Raw genomic sequence first — 19659 nt, 5'->3', positions numbered from 1 at the left:
AAAAAAAAAAAAAAAAAAATCCAACCATAAAACGTCAACAAAAGACCAACATTCCTCACAAGGATATGTAACCAACCTGCTGGAAAACACACTTTGATTGCCTGTGTAGAAGAGGTAGGGGGAGCATCAGGGGAGCACAGAGTGGCAGCCTTGCGCTGGACAGGCTGCACGGTTTGCTAACACGCGATAAAGCTCTTAGGAAAGCCTCTGTGCTTCTGGACAATGCATTCCCATGTTACTTCTGCAGCATGTTGCCTTCAAGTAAAGCCTCCTTATGTGGGGCAACGCACTGAAGGCACACAGCTAGGGTAGGGGAATCACAAAGCAGAAACCGGCAGCTTCGCTCAGGTCACAGTCCCTAAAAGTACTTCTGTGCTATTTGGAGGTGGCCTTGGCCTGATATGAATGCATTTTTTAATGGAAAATTTATATCAGTGCTGTGTACACACGTTATAATAAGTGACACGAATAAAAGGGTTCAAACGGAAACACCATTAACTCCTTATTTCTTGACTAAATACCCAACTTGATTCCTCATTAAAAAAACAAAAACAAAACAAAAAAAACCCCTAACCTAAAATACTCCTCCCCACAATCCAGCATTCTGGCATTCTTTGAGGAAAAGTTCCTAAGTACCCACAGCTCATTTCTACATGTAGTGCCCTGGAAAGCACACAGCTCCACTTGAACTCTTGCACAGAGATGGCCCCTTCTTCCTTAAACCGTTCCGGCCCACAAGCTGGATGTGTCAGCAATACAGCAGATGGGGAAAATGTACACAAGTATATTAATTGTGTGGCCTAGATTTATGCAGAATACGTATCTGCACAGATTTCATATAGGATTTGAAATTTTGGTTTTAACCCTTAAGAGGGAGATGTGAAGCTCAGAAGGCAAAAACACAGCAAAAGGGAATGGGAACACCAGGTCTGCGAGGGCAGCTGCTGTCCCTGCTTGCTTTGGGAATTAATTTACACAAGTCAGTCCGTGTTCCTCAGTTTACTCACTGTGAAATATTTATACTAATGCTGGTGATCTCACTGTGACTTTGCAAAGCTTAGTTAATTAGCTCATAATTAATTAGGATCTTCAAGCCTCCTGAATGACAGCAGAGCTGTGTGAATAAAGCCAAAAAAAAAAAAAAAGAAAAAAAAAGAATATTGCGGGTTTTTTTTTCCCATCATGCAGGCTGATGTGCCTGCATGTTCACAACCATTCAGGTGAGCGTTTTCTTTGGGTTGAAACCTCCTGAAGACAAAAGCGCCGTGCATGCCAGCGTGCAGGAGTATTTCTGAGAACATTCATACCAGATGTGTGCTCATGACCATCCTGAAAAACTCTTTTCATTGTTTGCACAATGATTTGTCAGCGCGTTATAACTGTTCATGAATTATTTGCCAAAGGAAAAATAAATTCCCTAATGGCTTCGCATGGTCTATACACACTTTTCCAACTGCTTTAACTGCAGCCATTTAGGATCGAGCACAGCCCCACTACTGCGGCACCCTGCTGTGGCCAGCAATGTACCCACATCTTGGATGGGGGCTACCCCATTAATTTTTACTGTGGTCTGCTGCAAGGCTCTAATAAGGGCTGAAAATCTGCGTGGAGGGGTGATATTTTGGGTAAAACTTTGAGGTATTGCTGGGGCTGGCAGCAACGCGTGGCCCCAGCTGGGCTGGTTGTGCCGGCATCGCCTCGGCAGCTGGGCTCGGAATGGCTGCTGCGGGGAACAGCCACGTGCAGGATGGCTCTGCCATGGAAGTTGTCTTGGGGCCTCTCCCCTGGGCAAGGTGACCTTGTCATCTCTGCAAGACGTAGACATGGTGACACCTCGTCCCACCCATTGCCTTCTGCGTGCTGTGGCTCTAGGGTATAAGCTAGGCTGCCGTGAGACTTGTGTTATGTGTGTAAATTTACCTTTATGCTAATACACATGCATACATTATGAGGCTATACCTTCTTACTCAAACCAACACAGAGAAGGATAACAGCTGTAAATCACCTCTTAAATTTAATTCATCCCCAGAACACAGCGCAACTTAGTGACTGACACACGGCAGAATCACAGAATCATAGTATCATTGAGGTTGGAAAAGACCACTAATATCATCTAGTCTAGAAGTGGTAGACAGACCCTGTAGAAAACCCCTCTAGCCTGTAGGCCCAGAAGATAACCTCAAAATTTTCAAAGAATTCATCTTGTCTCGCATTGTGAAAGTGGCTCGGTTTGTCAGGTGAATGATTTCCAGTGAAACTTTACTGTAGCTTCCATGTAACTAACACACAAATGGTTTAAGCCATTTGTAAAAATATTCTCTGCAATAAATTTGACAAGTTTAAGCAAAAAAATACTTGCATCAACTGAAAAGCTTGCATTTACGTAGTACCTTATTCAATAACTCAGAAGAACACACAGTATGCTATCTGCAGGATAGATTTTTTTTCCTCCAGATGTCTCTTTTTCCTTCCAGAAGTTGCAGAGCATTGGACAAGCAGTAACAGATGATGAACACATGCATAACTACAAATGGGCAAGCTGATTGTTTTCAGAATTGGTATAAACATTTGCTCTTGGATTGAGATTTAGCCCATAGCAAATCTTTACATTCTCGTTATAAACCTCTGACAAAAAGAGCTTCTAATGAAAATGCTGACAGTGTGAAAACGTGGTTATGGTCAGGAAAACAAATGGATAAAAAGTGGCATTTTGTACTTCCATATGTATATTTCATCAGGGAGAGCCAGGCTCAGGCTTTGCTAAGTTTACATTTCAAAGCAAAAGCTGGATGATAACTGCTTCTCCTACCCTTTCTATTTAGGGCTCCCAAACCTACTACTATTACTGCTATCTACTATGCTAGCATTTAAACAAAACAAAACAAAACAAAACAAAACAAAACAAAACAAAACAACGGCTCAGAGGCTGGAATATGAACTTCTCAGAGCTCAGCAAGAGAACTGGCAGCTGGATTTTTTAGCATCTACTTTTGATTATATAGATAGTAGTAGAGACCAACAGCCTGAAACAGGACGTGGCCTCACTGCGGTAGGGTGATAAAGGCAGAAAAAAAAAGCACATGTGGAGAAGAGGACTGCATCGCCTGTATTTGCACAGGGGCACAATGGGAGGCAGGGGAGAAGGAAGAGGAGGAAGAAGGGCCCAACAGCACAGGAGCAGTGAGTTAGGCAGTTGGAGAAGGCTTCCCAAAAGCTGCTGCTTTTTGGGAAGTGTAGAAAGAAGTCCCTGGCCCTCTCTTACCCGAGAAGCAGGGTGAATGGGAGGCTATGCCATTTCTTCCACAGTTAGACTTGCTGTCATTTTGAGATGCTTAGGTGGAAGCACCAACATGGGAAATAAGGAGGATCACAGCACAGGGGGATGTTTCAGTCCCAAGCTACAAGGAATCACAAAAGCCAAAAGAAAAGATGCTTTATGATGTTTAAGACAAGAATAGACAGAATCCATAAAAGAGTATAGGACTGGGAAGACTTATATGAAGACTTATATCCACAGAGGGAGCTTGGTGGGAATGGTCATTCCATGGTGCTTAAGGTAGCATAGCAGAAAGGGTAGGTCTGCTTCTGGGGCCCGTTATTCTGACAAAGAAAGTGAAAACAGCCAGGGTACTCTGGCAATCCCTTAAAAGTTAAAATTAAGTCCAAAGAAATAAAGCTTGAATATTATGTTAGAAGCAATGACGAACATGGTTAGATGACAAGGAGCTAAATAAGCTCAGTTAAATTGTGATTCATGATGCCAAAGAAATGGCAAAGAATCATTAGCACACAAGACTGTGTCCTCTGGAGCCAGCGAGGGTTGTGTTAGTGACATCAGAGTGACCCAAACCCTACTGCAAGGAGACAGAGGACATGCTCAGCACCAAGAGGATGCTGCAAGCAATGTTTTTGCATAAAGCAAATTCAAGTATAGTGGGATTTCAGGAAGACCTCCTGACAGCAAGGTTGGAAGTGGAAAATTCTCGTGCTACCACAGACAGTAAACAAATACACCAAATGGAAAGATTGCGCTGGCTGGTGGCATAATAAACACAGAATTATATCACTGTAACAATATGCGCCTGCTGAATTTGACTCCACTTAAAGAGATGAGAGCTCTTAAGTAGAGATGTTGAAAACAATTTAATTGAACCTGGCTAATTAGAATATAACAAGTAGTTTAGAATTATGCAATGCTTTAAAAATCTTTTAATTAGTTTGGAATTCTGATGGCAAGTTAGTAAATTTGCGTCAGTACATTCCTGTGCTTGACTCAATACACAGAAAAAAATAAGACATGTTTTGTCAATAGGGACACTTTGAGCAAACATACACAAGTAGAAAATAATAATGTGGAGTAAGGAATAATTAATTAATTCGAGCTTCAAGATAAGATCACTGTGTCCTGCTGCCCCTACATGTTAATCAGCTGATTGATTAATTACTACAATCATAATAATTACAGGATGTAAATCTAAATACATTTAATGATAGTTTGCACTTAGAATAAAAATGTCTTCTATGTCTGCTTATCTTCTTCATTTCTTGAAGCCCAGTCATATTTTTTGTTTGCCATAAATAAACCTGGCGCATTTCTAGATGCTATCTTTGTGATGAGGTAGGTTTATACTTCGTTCATCTCATCAGCAGTGATTTTTTTTCTTTGGTGGCCTTCACCTCTTGTCTAATGAAAAATATGTTCCTAGATGGGAAACAATTGATTATGTGCAATAACCAATACAGCTTCATCAAATGCTCATCCTTAAACGAAGACAAAGGGACACACCAGTAAGCCTATTGTATAGTTATAGACTGCCTTTATGAGAAAAGCTTCATGCACTGAATGCTTCTTCTGCCACATAAGCTCAGTGTAGGGTGACGTGGCAAAGAAGATTAGCAACGCAGGAAAATATTAAGAAAAACAAGCCGAAGAAGAGAAAGAATTCCTCTACTGATTTCCTACTTATGGGCAACGTGGAAGGTCTTGACACTGACACTATCTTTGAGTTTATGCTGTTTCTTATTAAACCTAATGACGCTTTATGAGAGTGACTGCACTGAAAGAAAGATATTGGTCCTGGTGTCAACTGGCATCTCTAAAATCCACCTACTAAAACGTGCACGAAAGGAAGAAACAAGGGTTCCTCAGTTAAATCTGTTGAGCACTGCTAAAATGCACTATTGAAAACCAGATCTTCAGATAGGAAGGTGTTACTGAGTCAGTAATAAGGTGCTTTTGTAGGCAGGAGTTGCAGTCTTCGGTATTCTACACATACTACGTGTGAGAAAAAACATCTGTTTCTGCAGTTGACCACCTGGTTAACAAGTCCTACATGGTTGGTCCTGATTTCTACTTAGATTACAGCTCCTTTGTGTTTCTCTTGAAGTGGAAAGTGTCCAAAGTGAAATTTGCATTTGCTTCCACAGCAAAACACCTCGGTGACTCAGGGATCAATTTTCTGTTTTTAACAGAAAATATTTTTAATTGAAAAAATTGTTAGCTTCATTTCAATCTAATTTTTGCTTTGCAAAGTATTTGAAAGCTTAAATAAGTGTGTGGCATATTTCTGAAAAGTGTTTCCTTATGTCAGCTAATATACGGACATTCACACCAGATTCCTCAACGATTTTCAATTCTGCAGATTTGGAAATTCTGGATTCCTCTTTTACAGAGTTGGTTTCCATTCATTGCTTTGCAACTCTTGTTTTGTAGTGATATTTGTTAAATAAATAATGCTATGTTAGAAATCATAGTATAAATATTTTAAGGAGCCACTAAAGCATGTTCAAAGGAAAACCAAAGCAAATTCCACAGAGTGAATGAACTTTTGCAGCCTTCAGAGGGTTACCTGACCTTCTACTTTTGCAGCTTGCTTGACTCAAAGTTACGGCATTGGAGGAGATAACAGTGAAATTGTACTATAAAAATAAATTACTATCATGAATATTAAGCAACAAGGATATAATAAACATGACTGCTTACATGATTCTGATTTATTGATACTGATTTGCTAGTAAATTATCACACAAAGTCCTTGTTTTAGTTGTTCAGGAACATGTGCAAAATAAAGCTTGGTGGACACTTCCCAAAGACCTTGACATCTGTCACTTTGGGATTCTCAATGCCTATTTTTCTGGTACATGATACAGCACCATAGTTACTTCCCTCTTCCATACAGATATACTTTTTCTTTGCTGTCTGGTTTCTTTAAAGTCTGTTTTTCAGCCCTGCACAGTTTTTAAAACTACTACCATGGAAGTTCAGCTCTGACACAGTGGAACAAATCCAGCTGCAAAATCTCCTACAGGCTGTTCATGCTTGTTCTGTTAAATAGTGCTCACTTTGAGTCAAGAGGTTTCATTACTATATTTATGAACCTCTTGGCACCAGGAGTTGGGATTTCCCAGTGCTAAGCATTAATGCATTTTGCATCACCCTTAAGCATCGGGAACTCAGGATCACCAGTGCTGAGGGGTTAAAGATGGTAAAATGCAGATCTTTATTTCCAGATAGAAATCTTTAGTGCATGCTTGCTGTTTGTGTGTGCGTGTGTGAATAGTCTGAGAAACTATCAGATAACAGAGGGAGATAGCAGGCTGCCACAGTCACTAAAAGCTACCAGGAACTGTAGATTTTAAGGGATCTCAGCATTAACAGCCTGCTGCCTATATTCTGCATCAGATATTTGTTATCCAAATTGATGGAAAGTATCCCATCTAAAATAGGATTATTCTCCTTTAAATTTAAAGCCTACTTTGTGCTTATGTGGCTTATATCACTTCATGACATGGTGTGTTATGTCAAACCTAAGATTATTTTTGGAGATTTCTGAGACAGAATCTACTTCATTTTGCCTGTCATCAGCCTAAAGCATGTGCCAAAAGACCCCTTTTTTGAGGCAGTGATTCACAAATACCATCTGAATTAAAGGACAGCTACAGCTTCAAAGCAAAACACGTATCTTGGATCAAATTCTAGTAACATCTCATAAAGTGCTCTCAGTTTTGATACTTCCTTTCAGAAGATTTGTATCCACACAGTGGGCTATTTCTGAAAAAAAAAAAAATAAATGTTGATACAATTCAGCTTGCAAGCAGGAATGCAGCTCATCAGGTGCCCTGATCTGTGTTGTAAAGAAAAACAAGCAATGAACTCAGCTGCAGAGAGCACAGGTTCGTTCAGACTGCATGTGAACATGCAGATGCAAATCAAACACGAGTCAAGGGAGAGGCAGTTCTAAAAGTGGCACTTGATAGCCTAGGGTGGGAGCTGCAGAAGCGTATATAAACCTGCCTGCCAGGCAGTCCTTCCTGCTTCTCTATGTTTGCTCCTGTTGGAAAAAGAATAAAAGGGAAAGGAAAAAGAAGGAAGAAAGGAAAAAGAAGAAAGAAAGGAAAAAGGAAAAAGGAAGGAAAAGAAGGAAAAGAAGGAAAAGAAGGAAAAGAAGGAAAAGAAGGAAAAAGAGGAAAAAGAGGAAAAAGAGGAAAAAAGGGCGAATTGGGGGAAAAAGAAAAATGGAAAGAAAAAAAGGGAAAAAAGAAAAAAATGGAAAAAAGAAAAAAGGGAAAGAAAAAAAGAGAAAAAAGGAAAAATGAAAAGAAAGGAAAAGAAAAAAAAAACAAACCAAAGAAAATAGAAATTACTGCAGCTTTCACATTTGCTTTATTTGCCCCCTGTGCAGGCACTTCCTCCCTGCCCCTTTTACTTCCTGTAACACCCACAGTAGTGTGGGGGAAGATGCACAGTGCAGCAAGACTGGGTTTTAGCCCCAGTCACCTCAGTGCATTACCCCTCCCTGGCACTGTAGTTGCAAACACCAGGTATTTCACAAGAGCTTAAGCAGATCTCCGCTTCTCAGTTACATTTTTTTAAGTGTCCCATCTTCACATCTTACTTTTTTTTCAACAACTGACCAATAACGCAGTTTGCTTTTCTAATCATCTAAGTATACCCCAATGAAGAGCTTTTTTTTTTTTTCCTGGTGCAACGCTATCACTCAATAGTGCTTACCAGTGAATGAGTCAGCCCAAGAGCTGACGGTGAATTAGATTGTGCTCCTGATCTTAGTGAGATTATCTGTGTGATGTACTACCTTCCCAGGCAATTAAGGCATTAGTGCTTTGGCCAAAATGTAACAAAATTCCGCCTCAGTCAAATGGGTTACCAGGCTAATGAATTTTATATAGAAGGGAGTCAAAGGGAACAGTTTGACTCTCCGGGAAGTGAAACAAATTGCATTTTATTTTTAAGTTGTGGGCATTTCAAATTCGATACCTGTACTGAGAGCACAGGGCAGTGGACTGTAGAAATATTTCTGCATCTAAGGCAGCTTCCTTAAAGATGAAAGTTTTGTTCGCCAAGTTATTCTGCATGAGGTTGCTTCAGTGCTGCACACTCCCTGATGCCATTTTCGGGGGAGGCTGTGCAGCACTTCTCCTCTCTTCCATTCCCACACTATTTCTTATTTTGCTTGACCCTTCTTTTTAGCTGTTATCTGGTACAGCTGGTGGAGTACAGCTGCTAAAGACGCTTTTCCGCAGCCACATTACCCAGTTTTCCAGTCCTACTTTTTCACAATTTGTGTCCCTCAAGAGACATTATAAATCATATTAACTTTGAACTCTGGCCCAGCCTTGGTAAGAACGCAAGCCTACCCTTGCATTTAGACATCACTGAGTCTTTCAATTGCAGCTGTATTTCCCATGGTAGGCACAGCTCCTCCATACGGGTGAGGTTGGGAAGCCAAAGCTGTATGAAGGTCATGATTTCAGGGATGTGGAAATGAGAAAAGCCCATGCCTGATTTTAACACTTAACATTTCTCTCTCATCGTCCGTCATCAAGAAGAGTTCTGTAGATGGTCCTATTGCTACTTTGCTAGTCTTATCATTTTGTCTTGTCACACACCCTTTTATCAACGTGACATTTTTCTTTTCCAACACTGTATACATGCTATTGGCTATTGTGGTAAACTGGAAGGATATTATTTTGACCATTAATGACTTGATTCTGTACCTGCCTGCTCTGTGGAATTTTTAGAACATTTAATTGAATTTCCTTCTCTAAGCCGTTTTCACTCATTTGTAGAATAACATTTCCAGAGAGAATGAGCAGTGGTATCTCCTTTCTGACCACTTACTGCTCTCAGGTAGCAAATGTGCAGTTAGAGAAGGTCTGTATTACCCAGTTGTACAAGATTTGTACCCAAAGATTCTGTACTTTGTGTAGGATTTGTTGTGGTCCTAAACATAAAGGTGAAAATGAGGTATTTTCTTCTAGTTCACTTAATGCATTATCAGGAGCCTTCTCTAAAGTTGCAAATAGCCTTCCCTGATGCCACACTGCTATGAATATAGCAATATTCATCATTATAAAATAACAGTTTGTAAACTGTATGGAAATGGTCCATATTAAGGCATGTTTCACGGCTTCTTTTTACCTGCCAGACCCTGAAAACGCAGGAAGCTGCACGGTCTGGAGAAGAAATGTCCCAAATGAAGACTCTGATATCAGCACTGGGGCAGTGTGGTCAGAGCATGCTGGTGCTGGAGAGCCCTAAGGGAGGTAACAGTCCCTTCAAGGGACTAAGAGGTATAAATGTATACAGCTTAAATTTCTAGATTGATTTAGACTGATTTAGATTTAATTTTTTAGATTTTCCATGGCCCCACCATATGTTATCACAGTAAACACCATTTGCAGTTATTCCCATTGCAGGGTAAATGCACTTTTCTTTAGCCAAATCTTCAGATATTCACGTAATGAGGACCAAGGAACAACTCAGTTACCATCAAGATTTGATCATGCCTGCTTCTCTGCTGGTTGAGAGCCATTGTGCCAGCGCACACAGGTGTGTGGTGTTAGTCCTAATTGAGGACGACAGCAAAGCAACTTTTAGATAGCAAAAACTCATGTGGAGAGAGGAAGAAGACACAGCACTGGAGGTGATGACTTTCAGCATCTTCTCTTGCTCTAGGAAGCCTCCTTTCTCTCCCCTCCTGGTCTTCTCTTTCCACTTTCCCCTCCCCTCTTTTCTTCCTTTTTGCACTTCTGAAATTGTGTAACTGGGGCATTATAGGCTGTTTCTCCTCCTGTTATTACTTTCCCTGAGTGGAAACTTCACTCACAAGCCTGATGAAACATTTTTCCCCTCAAACCCAGAGTGCCAATTCTCACTTTGTCAAGAGCTCCAGATAACCTCCATGAGAAGTTCTTCTCCCCCTGCCTCCCGCAAATGCTCCAGGTTACAGAGATCTTGTCACAGCTACTAAATAGCTCCTTCTCTCTCTCTCTCTCTCTTTTTTTCTTCTCCTTTCTGCCTGAACTGTGCTATTGCTTGGATTTCTCAATTTCTCTTTGTCTTCTCTTTCACTGTTCTTTCCCTCTTGGTTTTCGATATGAGCCTCTCCTATGCTAATGTATATATGAACTCTCTAGCTGACTTGCTTTTTGCTTCTGTCCTTTCCATAGATCAAATTTATATTACACAAATACACAATCTTCTGTGCCCCAAAAGTAAGCTAAAGGTGAGCAAACAGAAACTCACGTGTTTTTCCATTTGCAATTTTTTGGTTCTGCACTCCATCAACTGGCAGTCGATGTAAAGCCAACAGAGAGGTCTTGGAGCCTCAGTGATGAACCTGGCTATCTTTTACAAAGATAAGCAACTATTTTTTGTTAATTGAAGTGAGGTACACTGCTTCCCAGATGACATTTCCACCAAGCACCCAAAGTCTCCTCCAGTTATCCAAAGAAGTACTAATACTCTGAGCATCCCTATCTCATGGCAGGTAGAACTCCAAAAAAATCTTTTAGCCTTGTTAGCACTTGTGCTATTGAAGATAAGCCACAGTTTGGAGATAATGCTGTCTAATAAGTACTGTTTGTAACTATTGGCTTCAAAGCACTGTGCTGGATCTACCATGTACAGCAAAGTTCTTGCAAAAGGTTCTCACTGAGCAGATTAACTACAGATTCAGATCTAATAATTTATTGTGTAAGCATTAAACCATTCATACCACTAACACCTGTGCAAGCCAGTTGGCCTAGTCAATTCTTGTTTAACATTTAATTATGAATATAATTAGCATGAGTTAAGAGACAGGCCAGGCATCCGCAATAAAATTTCCAGTATGCTAAAAAAATTATAACTATAATAACAAAAAAGATTAAATTGCAGAGAATATGTCCCTGCTGTGCAAACTTTGCATGACAGCAATATTCAAGTACAAATTCTTTTTAAATTTGTTCATTTGCTTTGATGAGAACTGTAAACCCTTTGCCATATTTTTAAGATGCCATTTTTTCAGTTCCTTTAATTTTAAGGCAATTTTTATCACTGATGTAACCCTTTCAGTAAGGTTACTCAGGTTCTCCTCCTCGAAAGGTAAATAAATCGATTTGGTGGTGTCACTGGAACACTATCATAAATGATCTTTGTAGCACAACAGAGTTGCATGCTAGCAGAAGGAAAAGGTTAGTGAATATTACAGTATATACCTTTTATAGGTAGATTCTTACGTTTAAAGAAAAAACAAAACAACCAGACAACAAAGTCAGCCTAGGGTCAGTTATCTATGAATAGGAGTTACATGGGCCTTCTTCACAGCTCATACATAGATTTTCTTTTCTTTCTCTTTCAAATAACTTAGAACTATCTACATGGGAATAAAAAATAAAATAATGTTCTACTCCCTTATTTTGTACCTTTTACTTTGGGCAGTTTTCCACCTCAAAACACAAATCTTTTCATAGGCATGCCCTCCAATTCTCTATTCTAAAACAGTTGCTTTCAGAGCTGGAAAGACCTATTTAAAAGTGCTGCTGAGTAGAAACAGTTTGCAACTGTGAATGGAAGGTCACCAATAGAGAGCCAGGAGGTTACTGGGGCATATTGTTCCTTGACACATCTCGGGAACAAAAAGCCTGGAATGAACCTCTCTTCTTACCCGTCTGCTGCTGTTACAAGTACGTCAGCCTCCATTTACATCTTCATTGCAGGTGTGCTTTCTTTATGCCTCAAGTATGAGTGGAGACCATGCTAGAATACGCTAGCTGTGATGAGCGTGATGGCACATCTGAAATATATTTGTAGCCAGGTTATGCATCTCTCTTAATGGGAATATTTAAATATTCCCATGAATGAAATATATTTCCCCGAAAATGCGTTATCCACAAAATCATTCTTTTTTTTTTTTTTTTTTTTTAAAGAAATCGGCACTGTGTCTCAACTTCTGGATACTTCTTTTTACTGTGCACTTTTTGTTCTGTTTGCATTTGGTTTCTGGACTTCTATTGTCTTCTGATATTTAGATTCAACCCAAGATGTATTAATATGACTTATTATGTGAGATATATTGTGGTGACCTTGGGTTTGTTTACAAATCACCATGTTCACATGAAATTGAGGCTTCCTGATGCCATGCCAACCCCCAAAACTTCCTTGGACAAGTAAAAGAAGGATAGGAAAACAATTTCAATAGGAGGCTCGCCAACTGCGAAGCTGAAGGCAGTTTGATTAGAACTCGAAGCCCACAGATTGAGATTATGACAGAAATTTGCATAATGCCAGAGACTGATAAGATTTTGTTTCTCAGGAACCTATTACGTGATGATGTTAAGAGACTGTCATGGATTTATTACAGTGCAATATGCTGACTTGTCTTTCCAAGACGAGTTGGCCTTGAGCCTTGTTCTTTGTAAGCCTCGAGTAAGGCTTCTATAGATGTCTTTTGAAAATTTCTTTAGACATCTTTTGTAACTTTTCACCAAGATGATATAAGGATGTTATGACTGTCAGAATAAATGAATGTATTTACTTCCTTTCCTTTTCCCAGCTACTATTTTCATAACACTGCATAGTGGTTCAGAACAGGTCCTGGCTATGGTGTGTTTTCAACCAATGCAGCTCTGTTCTTTGATCATGATTATGTATTGATGACTAGATTTGCTGATTGCCTCCTGATACATCTTTCTGCCCAATTTTGATGAGGACTACTTCCAAGCAAACTCCACACGACAGCTGCATTATTCAGTGCTAACTGTGCTATGGCCTGCTGAAGATCGAATCGCGTTTGTTCCATACACAGACATGAGTTTCTGGAGCACGTTGCCTCAGGCTGTGCATGCGGCAGGTGTGAGGGGAGAACCTTCTGAAGCAAGACTGGAGCCTGGGATGAGAGTAAACCTTTCTCCTGATGCCATCCTCCATGGAGATAAAGAAAAGGGGCTGACATGAAGAGGTCTGATTTCTCCTGAGAGTATAGCTAGCTTTTGTGGGTTAAAAAAACGGTATGCTGCTCTAATGAAATAAGAGTTTATTCCTTTGTTATGTATTCCTTTGTTATGTTATGTTACTCTGTTTAGTAAGACCATGACTTCATTGACTTTGTTGGTCAAGACTGATGAAGACCAGTATCTAATACCAGTGAAACAGCAACAAATGTTATATCTAACTTCTTTCAGTAACCCAAAGAGTTATAAAACTCTGTCATACGTCAGATACTGAATAATAATCTTACTCAGTCTCTATATAATAGGGTAACACAAAACATTATAGGATTGATAGGAATGACATTGTGAATTCTGTTTAGCATTCACCAAGAGACTTTAATTGATATATCGAAAGGATATGTGTGAAATCAGTTGAAAAAAGTGTTAATGGTCCATCAGAGAAACCAAAAAAAAAAAAAAAACAACCAAAAAAATCCACAGATCTTGAAAAAAATAAAAATGATATGAGTATCTAATACAAGCATTTGGTAGTTTCTATGCACTTTACCATTATAATTCTGAAAACCTTCTTTATCTGCCACCTAACCCTGAAGGTGCTGCAACTGTGGCCTTGTAAGACCTGTAGGTGGCTACATCTCTGCTGCTCCCTCTGTAGAGAAATGTTTCATTTTCTGCTAGGACCGAAAATCTTGAGCTCCTGAGCTGGAGGATTTCTCTGCTAATGCTTCTGGGGAGGGCTTGTCCTATGGGTGTTGGCAAGACCTAAGTCATGATAGCTAAGTAGATCTGGTGCTCTTTTCCCCAGTGACTTGGTTGCTCACATGGATACCATGTTTTCTGTTCCTCACACTGGCACCTGAGGTACCTCCTATTAAGTTGTGGGTTCTACTTGGAAGCCTGAAAGTCACATTTAGCAACACTCCATTTGTACTATTCTCACTTCTGTGTTCATTTGCCTTAGGTAGGAAGGGCACAGCAGTAACAGATACCTTCATTCAGAAAACTCTCTATGGAAGAATCATCATTCTGGCAAAAAGATTTCTATTTAGAGCATATACCTACATTTACTTTGTGTGCATGTCCCCTTTAAAAGATAAATCACCTATTTATCTACAGTACTTAGGTGATATCTATTAAATTCATATTACAGATAAGGAATCAAAATGAAGGCATAATCACTAAACCTCACTGAAAAAATCTTTCCAATGTAGTAACGTTTCCAACCTGTGGCAGACAAAATCAAAGATCTGAACTCAGCCCTTCCAAACCAGAGACAGATGTTGCAGCTTTGGGAACTTGGTGGAATTTTCCTTTGTGGAATATCAGATTTTTTTTTATTTTTATTTTTGTAACTGCAATTGGACAGATGCACTGTCTATACAGCTTTCTCCAGCTGAGGAGATCTGTAATGACTAGTCAGCATTTGAATATTTCCAGTGTTGAATTTTCCCATTTATTTTATACTATGGATATCGGTCATAATTGGAGAGGAAATCATAGTAGACAAAATTTCTTATTTTTTTTCCATGCATTCTGCCTGAGACTTTTCAATAAAATTTGTTCAATTAAACTAAATATTTATAAGCAATTAACGCATTTACCTGCTAATGTTTTTAACAGCTTCTGGGGGTACATTTTTTTTTTGTTTCAGTGCAGGAAACAAATTCTGTAAGAAGTCTGCATGGACATACAGATTGAATTCTGCAAATAAGGTGAGTAAATGTTTCAGTTATTGGCACTTCTACCACCTTACTCACATGAAGTACAATTTTACTTGCAGACAATCTGTTGAACCACGTCTGTTGATCTTGCAGAAAATCAATACAACTATTTGCGGTGCGAAGTAATTTAAGTGTGGCTGAACCTGACTTCATAGCAGCATTTGGGCACACTTCAGAAGTGCATATTTCATCCAAAATACCACAAAATGACTTGCCAGTAATATATCAGACAAAGTCCTTGAAAAACTTGCTTTCCAAATCCTAAGTAACGAAATTAGTATTAGGTCAGAGGTCTTGCGGCCTTCCATTTGTCGTTTATAAATTCTCTGATATAAGCTACGTGGACAGTAATTAAGCAGCTTCAGCCTGGCAAGCCAAATTCAGAGATTCTATAATGCCCTGAATTATCTCCTAATATTCTGGTCATATCTAAATTGTTCTAACATTATGGCTGTATCTAAACTTACTTGTAAGGGAAATTGAAGGTAGAGAGCAAGCACTTTGCGCCTAATACACAGGACTATAATATTTTGTTCCTATGCACATAAATTAAAATGGCCTCAAACGGGAAAAGTAATACTAAGCTTGCTATGGAATTTTTCACATAATCTTAAAAATAGCTTCAGCATAAAGAGTCCGGGGCATCTCTTGCGTACTTGTTCCTCTGGAGACTTCAAACTAAACATACAAGCCACCAAGAAATGTTAGTGATAACTTGTTACCAACCACAGGTTGTTTTTTACACAACTTCCTCTTACTCACCAGTGGAATGGCTCTGATAGAGGGGTGCTCAGTGCTGGAGCAAGGATGTCATCATCACAGTACTGTGGGAATGTGTCCTAATTAACCTTTTCCTTGAGGTCTTCAGGTCGTTTTTTTTCTGATAGTAAGTGCTCTTTCTAACTGTACTACATGCCCACACACTGGGTGCTAATAACACCAATTCTGGATGAATGGACAGAAAAGACAGAGACACTATAGCCTCTTTCTTACAACATCCCGAAGCAGAAGGGAAATTTTCTAGCAGTTCAGCACAGACAAATTTTTGAGCAGCTAAGGCAGAGCAATTAGCACAAACTAGCCAAAGAATCAACTACTACAGAAATGATATTGAAGACAAGAGATTTTTCACTTTGCCTCGGGACTATTAGTATGTAGAAGAGCTCAAAAAACACTGGAAACACCTAATTGTTGTTTATAGATGTTTTTAAGTAGAGATGGTAAGAATACGGATTTGTAGATACTGTGGCAGTAAAGGCCAAATAAAGAGAAGATTGATTGGAGATCGTAGATTATATTAGACAGTTGGATTAGGTAGAAATCACCCTAATGTGCCGTAAAGAAAGCAACAAGAATTAGGGATTTGAAATAGTGCAAAGAATATCTTAGAGTGCTAGCGTTTTCTTCCTAGGAACAAACAGTCTTAAAATCCCTCCATAAATGACTGTTCATTAGTGTATCAATGTGTATAATGGCTCTCAAAATCATAATAAGAATTAATAACAGTTCAAAAAGCAGAAAGGGACGTTAATTTCTCACTCATGAATATTAATGCTTTAGGGATGAGTCTCATCCTGACATGCTTTCAAAGTCCATTTCACAAGTCTATTATCAGTTACCTGTTCTTTTTACTATTAAAATCCTCCCACTGGGCCTCCAAAAGACTTCCCATCACCTGGACTTGAATGCTAGCACAAGAGTGAGAACAGAAGATAGCACGATCATGGTGTCACGATGACGGTCTTCAGGATACAACAACGTTGGGCTGAGCCAAAGCGTACCTCAAAGGGCAATGAGAATGAATGAGAAGAGGGCAGGAAGGCTATTTTAGCTGCAGAAGACCAGTGTGATGGTGCATTATCCGGAAGAGAAAGTAAAAAGGCAGAGTACACATAATAAATGCAGAGCAATGTGCTTAAGAAAAGACCTTGTTCATGTGCCTCGTGTACTGACCACATCCACTAGGGGCACCGCTTCTCCTTTCCAAAGAGGCAAGGGATGGAGAACCACCTGAAGGTTATGTTCAACAGTGGTGCTTCAAAAGGGCATCCTGTCCTAATACACCACAGAAACTGAAGCTGAGCAGTAAGCAGCTCTTTCTTATTTTGCCCTTCTCTTAGCTGGAGAGAGATCCCTCTCCATCTACTCTCCGTGTGCTTCGACGAAAGAAGTGAGCTGCCAAGAGTAAACTTCCAGGTAATGTATTTCCTTACCTTGCATATTTAACTGCACTGCTTCTCTCTATAACCAAGAAGGGAAGGATCCTGTGAGATACATTTAACCTCATTATATCTGATACTGGGTCTTGAAAAGCTTTAGTTGAACTAAAGACTCTTATGAATATAAAATCAAAGTGAGCCGTACATTAAGGACTTCATACTCTCTGACAGCTGCGCATGTGTGCACACAGCTCTCATTAACAGTAATGACAAATATGCATGCCCATCATTCAGAAAACAGATCTCTAAGTACATTCTTGTTGTTTTTGTTGTTGTTTTTCCTGAAGATTTTTCTCTATCGGACCTTTAATTAAGCTCCTAGTGGGCTTTTCCCCCTTAAGCTATCTCCTCCCAGCCCCTAGTTTTCAAGAAGAGTAAAACCCCAAATCACTCTATTTTTGAGGTAAGTTTTTCCAAGCTGCTACAGTTTTACAAAATGCACCTGCAGACATTAAATACAGAGATGGTTTGCAGCACACAAACCAAAGCCATGTAGCAAAATAAATGCCTTGAACTTTGGCAATACTTTGCTGCCTGCTGCCTTAAATTTAAGAAAAAAAACACAAATGTAGATATGAAAATGAGAACACAAACGTTTCTGCATTCTTTTTGTGATCACTGTAAGGCAAGAGTCTGCAACTTCGTGAAACAAAACACATGCATTTCGCTCCGATTAACATAAAGACAGCCCCTTCTAACATGATTCACAATTATTAGTCTCTCTCTTGTGTTTGGGGATATTTGGATTATCAGCCTCACATATTTTGAATACATACACATTTTAATTCCTTTCCCAAACCATTTCAGGCACTGAAGTTAAACTGCATTTATGAAATTTATAGATCAATAATTTGATTTATTTTTTTTTTCCTCTGGCTAAATAACTACGTGCTGTAGGAGGCAAAAGGCAAGCAAAAACAACAAAAAGACAGGATCATGGATCACGGAAGGTAAGCCAGATTTGCGATGCCTCTGTTCTTCCATTTTTAAGTTCATTATTATTTTTATATAACAGGCTATTTCTCTAGCTCCTACTGTATCTGATGTACTTACTTATCGCCTCCACAAACTGTTCAAAGAAGCAGTATGGGAACAGCGGCTCAGGCAGCTCTCTGAAAAACATCTTGAGTGCTCCGGTGACAACGTGGATGTCCTCCCACTGGCTGTCGTCCAAATTCAGCTTCTCTTCTGGGAAAACACGAGGAGAAATGGAACAACTGGTTTTAATGAAACAATTACAAGACACTAATTATTATGTTAATGTTTGCCTACTATCATCAGCAACCGTTAACAGCCTTCTGCACCTAGAGGTTTGGTGCTGTGCATGTTTTTTTTTTTTTTTTCCCCTTTTTTTTTTTTTTGTAGGAAGAGAACATTTTCAATGGAATACCATCTGTAGGAATGCAGCTAACAAAAAACAAGAGACACAAAGAGACAGTACCATTGACACAGTATGTCAGATACATTTATTCCCATAATGCATCGGTATGAAAATTAGCATCACCGCTCAACATGATTCAAAGCTATTTGGTTTTGAGGCCGAGGGGCTAAGAGTTGCCAATGATGGCCGGCTCAAGGGACCGGCCTAAAGGCCTTGCTGAGCCAACAGGAGACATATGCTAAACATGGCAATAGAAAATGAGTTATTGCTTTACATGTGTTAGCCTTGCTATGTACAAGGGAATAATGGGGAACGCTTTTCTCCTTTTTTTTGCCTGAATGTAATGTCAGCAAGGAATAGAGTACTGTGAGAGAAAGGATATTAATTCCTTCTTACTGCTTCAAAAATATTTTGTTTGGTTTTCATCTCTGGGAGGAAGATTTGCCCAGCAACAATATTAGACAGACCCCTGTTGGCCTACCTAGGCTATGCAAAGCTGTCAGAAATGATAACACACTAAAGACAAACCACAAGTGCTTACAAAACTGTTTTACAAACAAAAAAAAATGTTTTCTTTTGAAGCTTGGCTGAGCTAAGGAATTTAAATATAAAAGAACCTAAATGCTAAAATAGTTTCTAATAAAAAAAATAAAACAAGATTGGATGATTATTCTATTTTTCTCTCTTTTTTTTCTTCTAGTGGTGTGATACTATTAGAACAGAATAAACAATGAGATCATAATCCACATAAAACTCACAGAAAGTGTAAATCCTTATTAGATCAAATTAAAATGACATACACTTTTTTCCAGTCCTGCTACTCCAAAAATGGAGTTTGCTTTTTATACATGTGCTGTGATTCTCATTTTTAGAAAATTTCTTTCTGAATGCAAATCAAGGGCCAACCATGAGAACTACTGCACAAATTTAATTTGAAGCAACATAATCCTGAAATGTTTTACTGAATGTCACTGAATTTTCATGTTTAGCAATTCAGTTGGCTTCAAGAGCAGCCTCTTTAGTGAACTGTTGTTAAACAAAATGGTAAAATTATTGGAGACACATGGACACCCACAACTCCAGATCCCTGGTACTTCAGTGCAAT

At 39.2% G+C, this 19659-nt stretch overlaps 1 protein-coding gene and 1 long non-coding RNA gene across 5 annotated transcripts in view; one reads left to right on the top strand and one right to left on the bottom strand.

The window, feature by feature from the left end:
- Positions 1–18333, top strand: part of LOC110399939 — a 135147-nt gene extending 116814 nt beyond the window's left edge. For both annotated transcript variants that reach the window (XR_002439478.1, XR_002439479.1), the window contains exons 5-8: positions 14885–14945; positions 17075–17150; positions 18071–18123; positions 18202–18333. This is a non-coding gene — a long non-coding RNA (uncharacterized LOC110399939). The remainder of the gene's footprint in view (positions 1–14884; positions 14946–17074; positions 17151–18070; positions 18124–18201) is intronic.
- The window catches only part of ARHGAP15 (Rho GTPase activating protein 15), a 317669-nt gene that overhangs the window by 41542 nt on the left and 256468 nt on the right, over positions 1–19659 (bottom strand). For all 3 annotated transcript variants that reach the window (XM_021399416.1, XM_021399417.1, XM_021399415.1), the window contains exon 12: positions 18227–18361. In XM_021399416.1, coding sequence (XP_021255091.1) covers positions 18227–18361 — 135 coding nt within the window. The remainder of the gene's footprint in view (positions 1–18226; positions 18362–19659) is intronic.

This window comes from Numida meleagris, chromosome 5 (assembly GCF_002078875.1).
Source record: "Numida meleagris isolate 19003 breed g44 Domestic line chromosome 5, NumMel1.0, whole genome shotgun sequence".
Taxonomy (NCBI): domain Eukaryota; kingdom Metazoa; phylum Chordata; class Aves; order Galliformes; family Numididae; genus Numida; species Numida meleagris.
The sequence above is the reverse complement of the archived record's forward strand: the minus strand, read 5'-3'. Positions and strand labels throughout refer to the sequence as shown.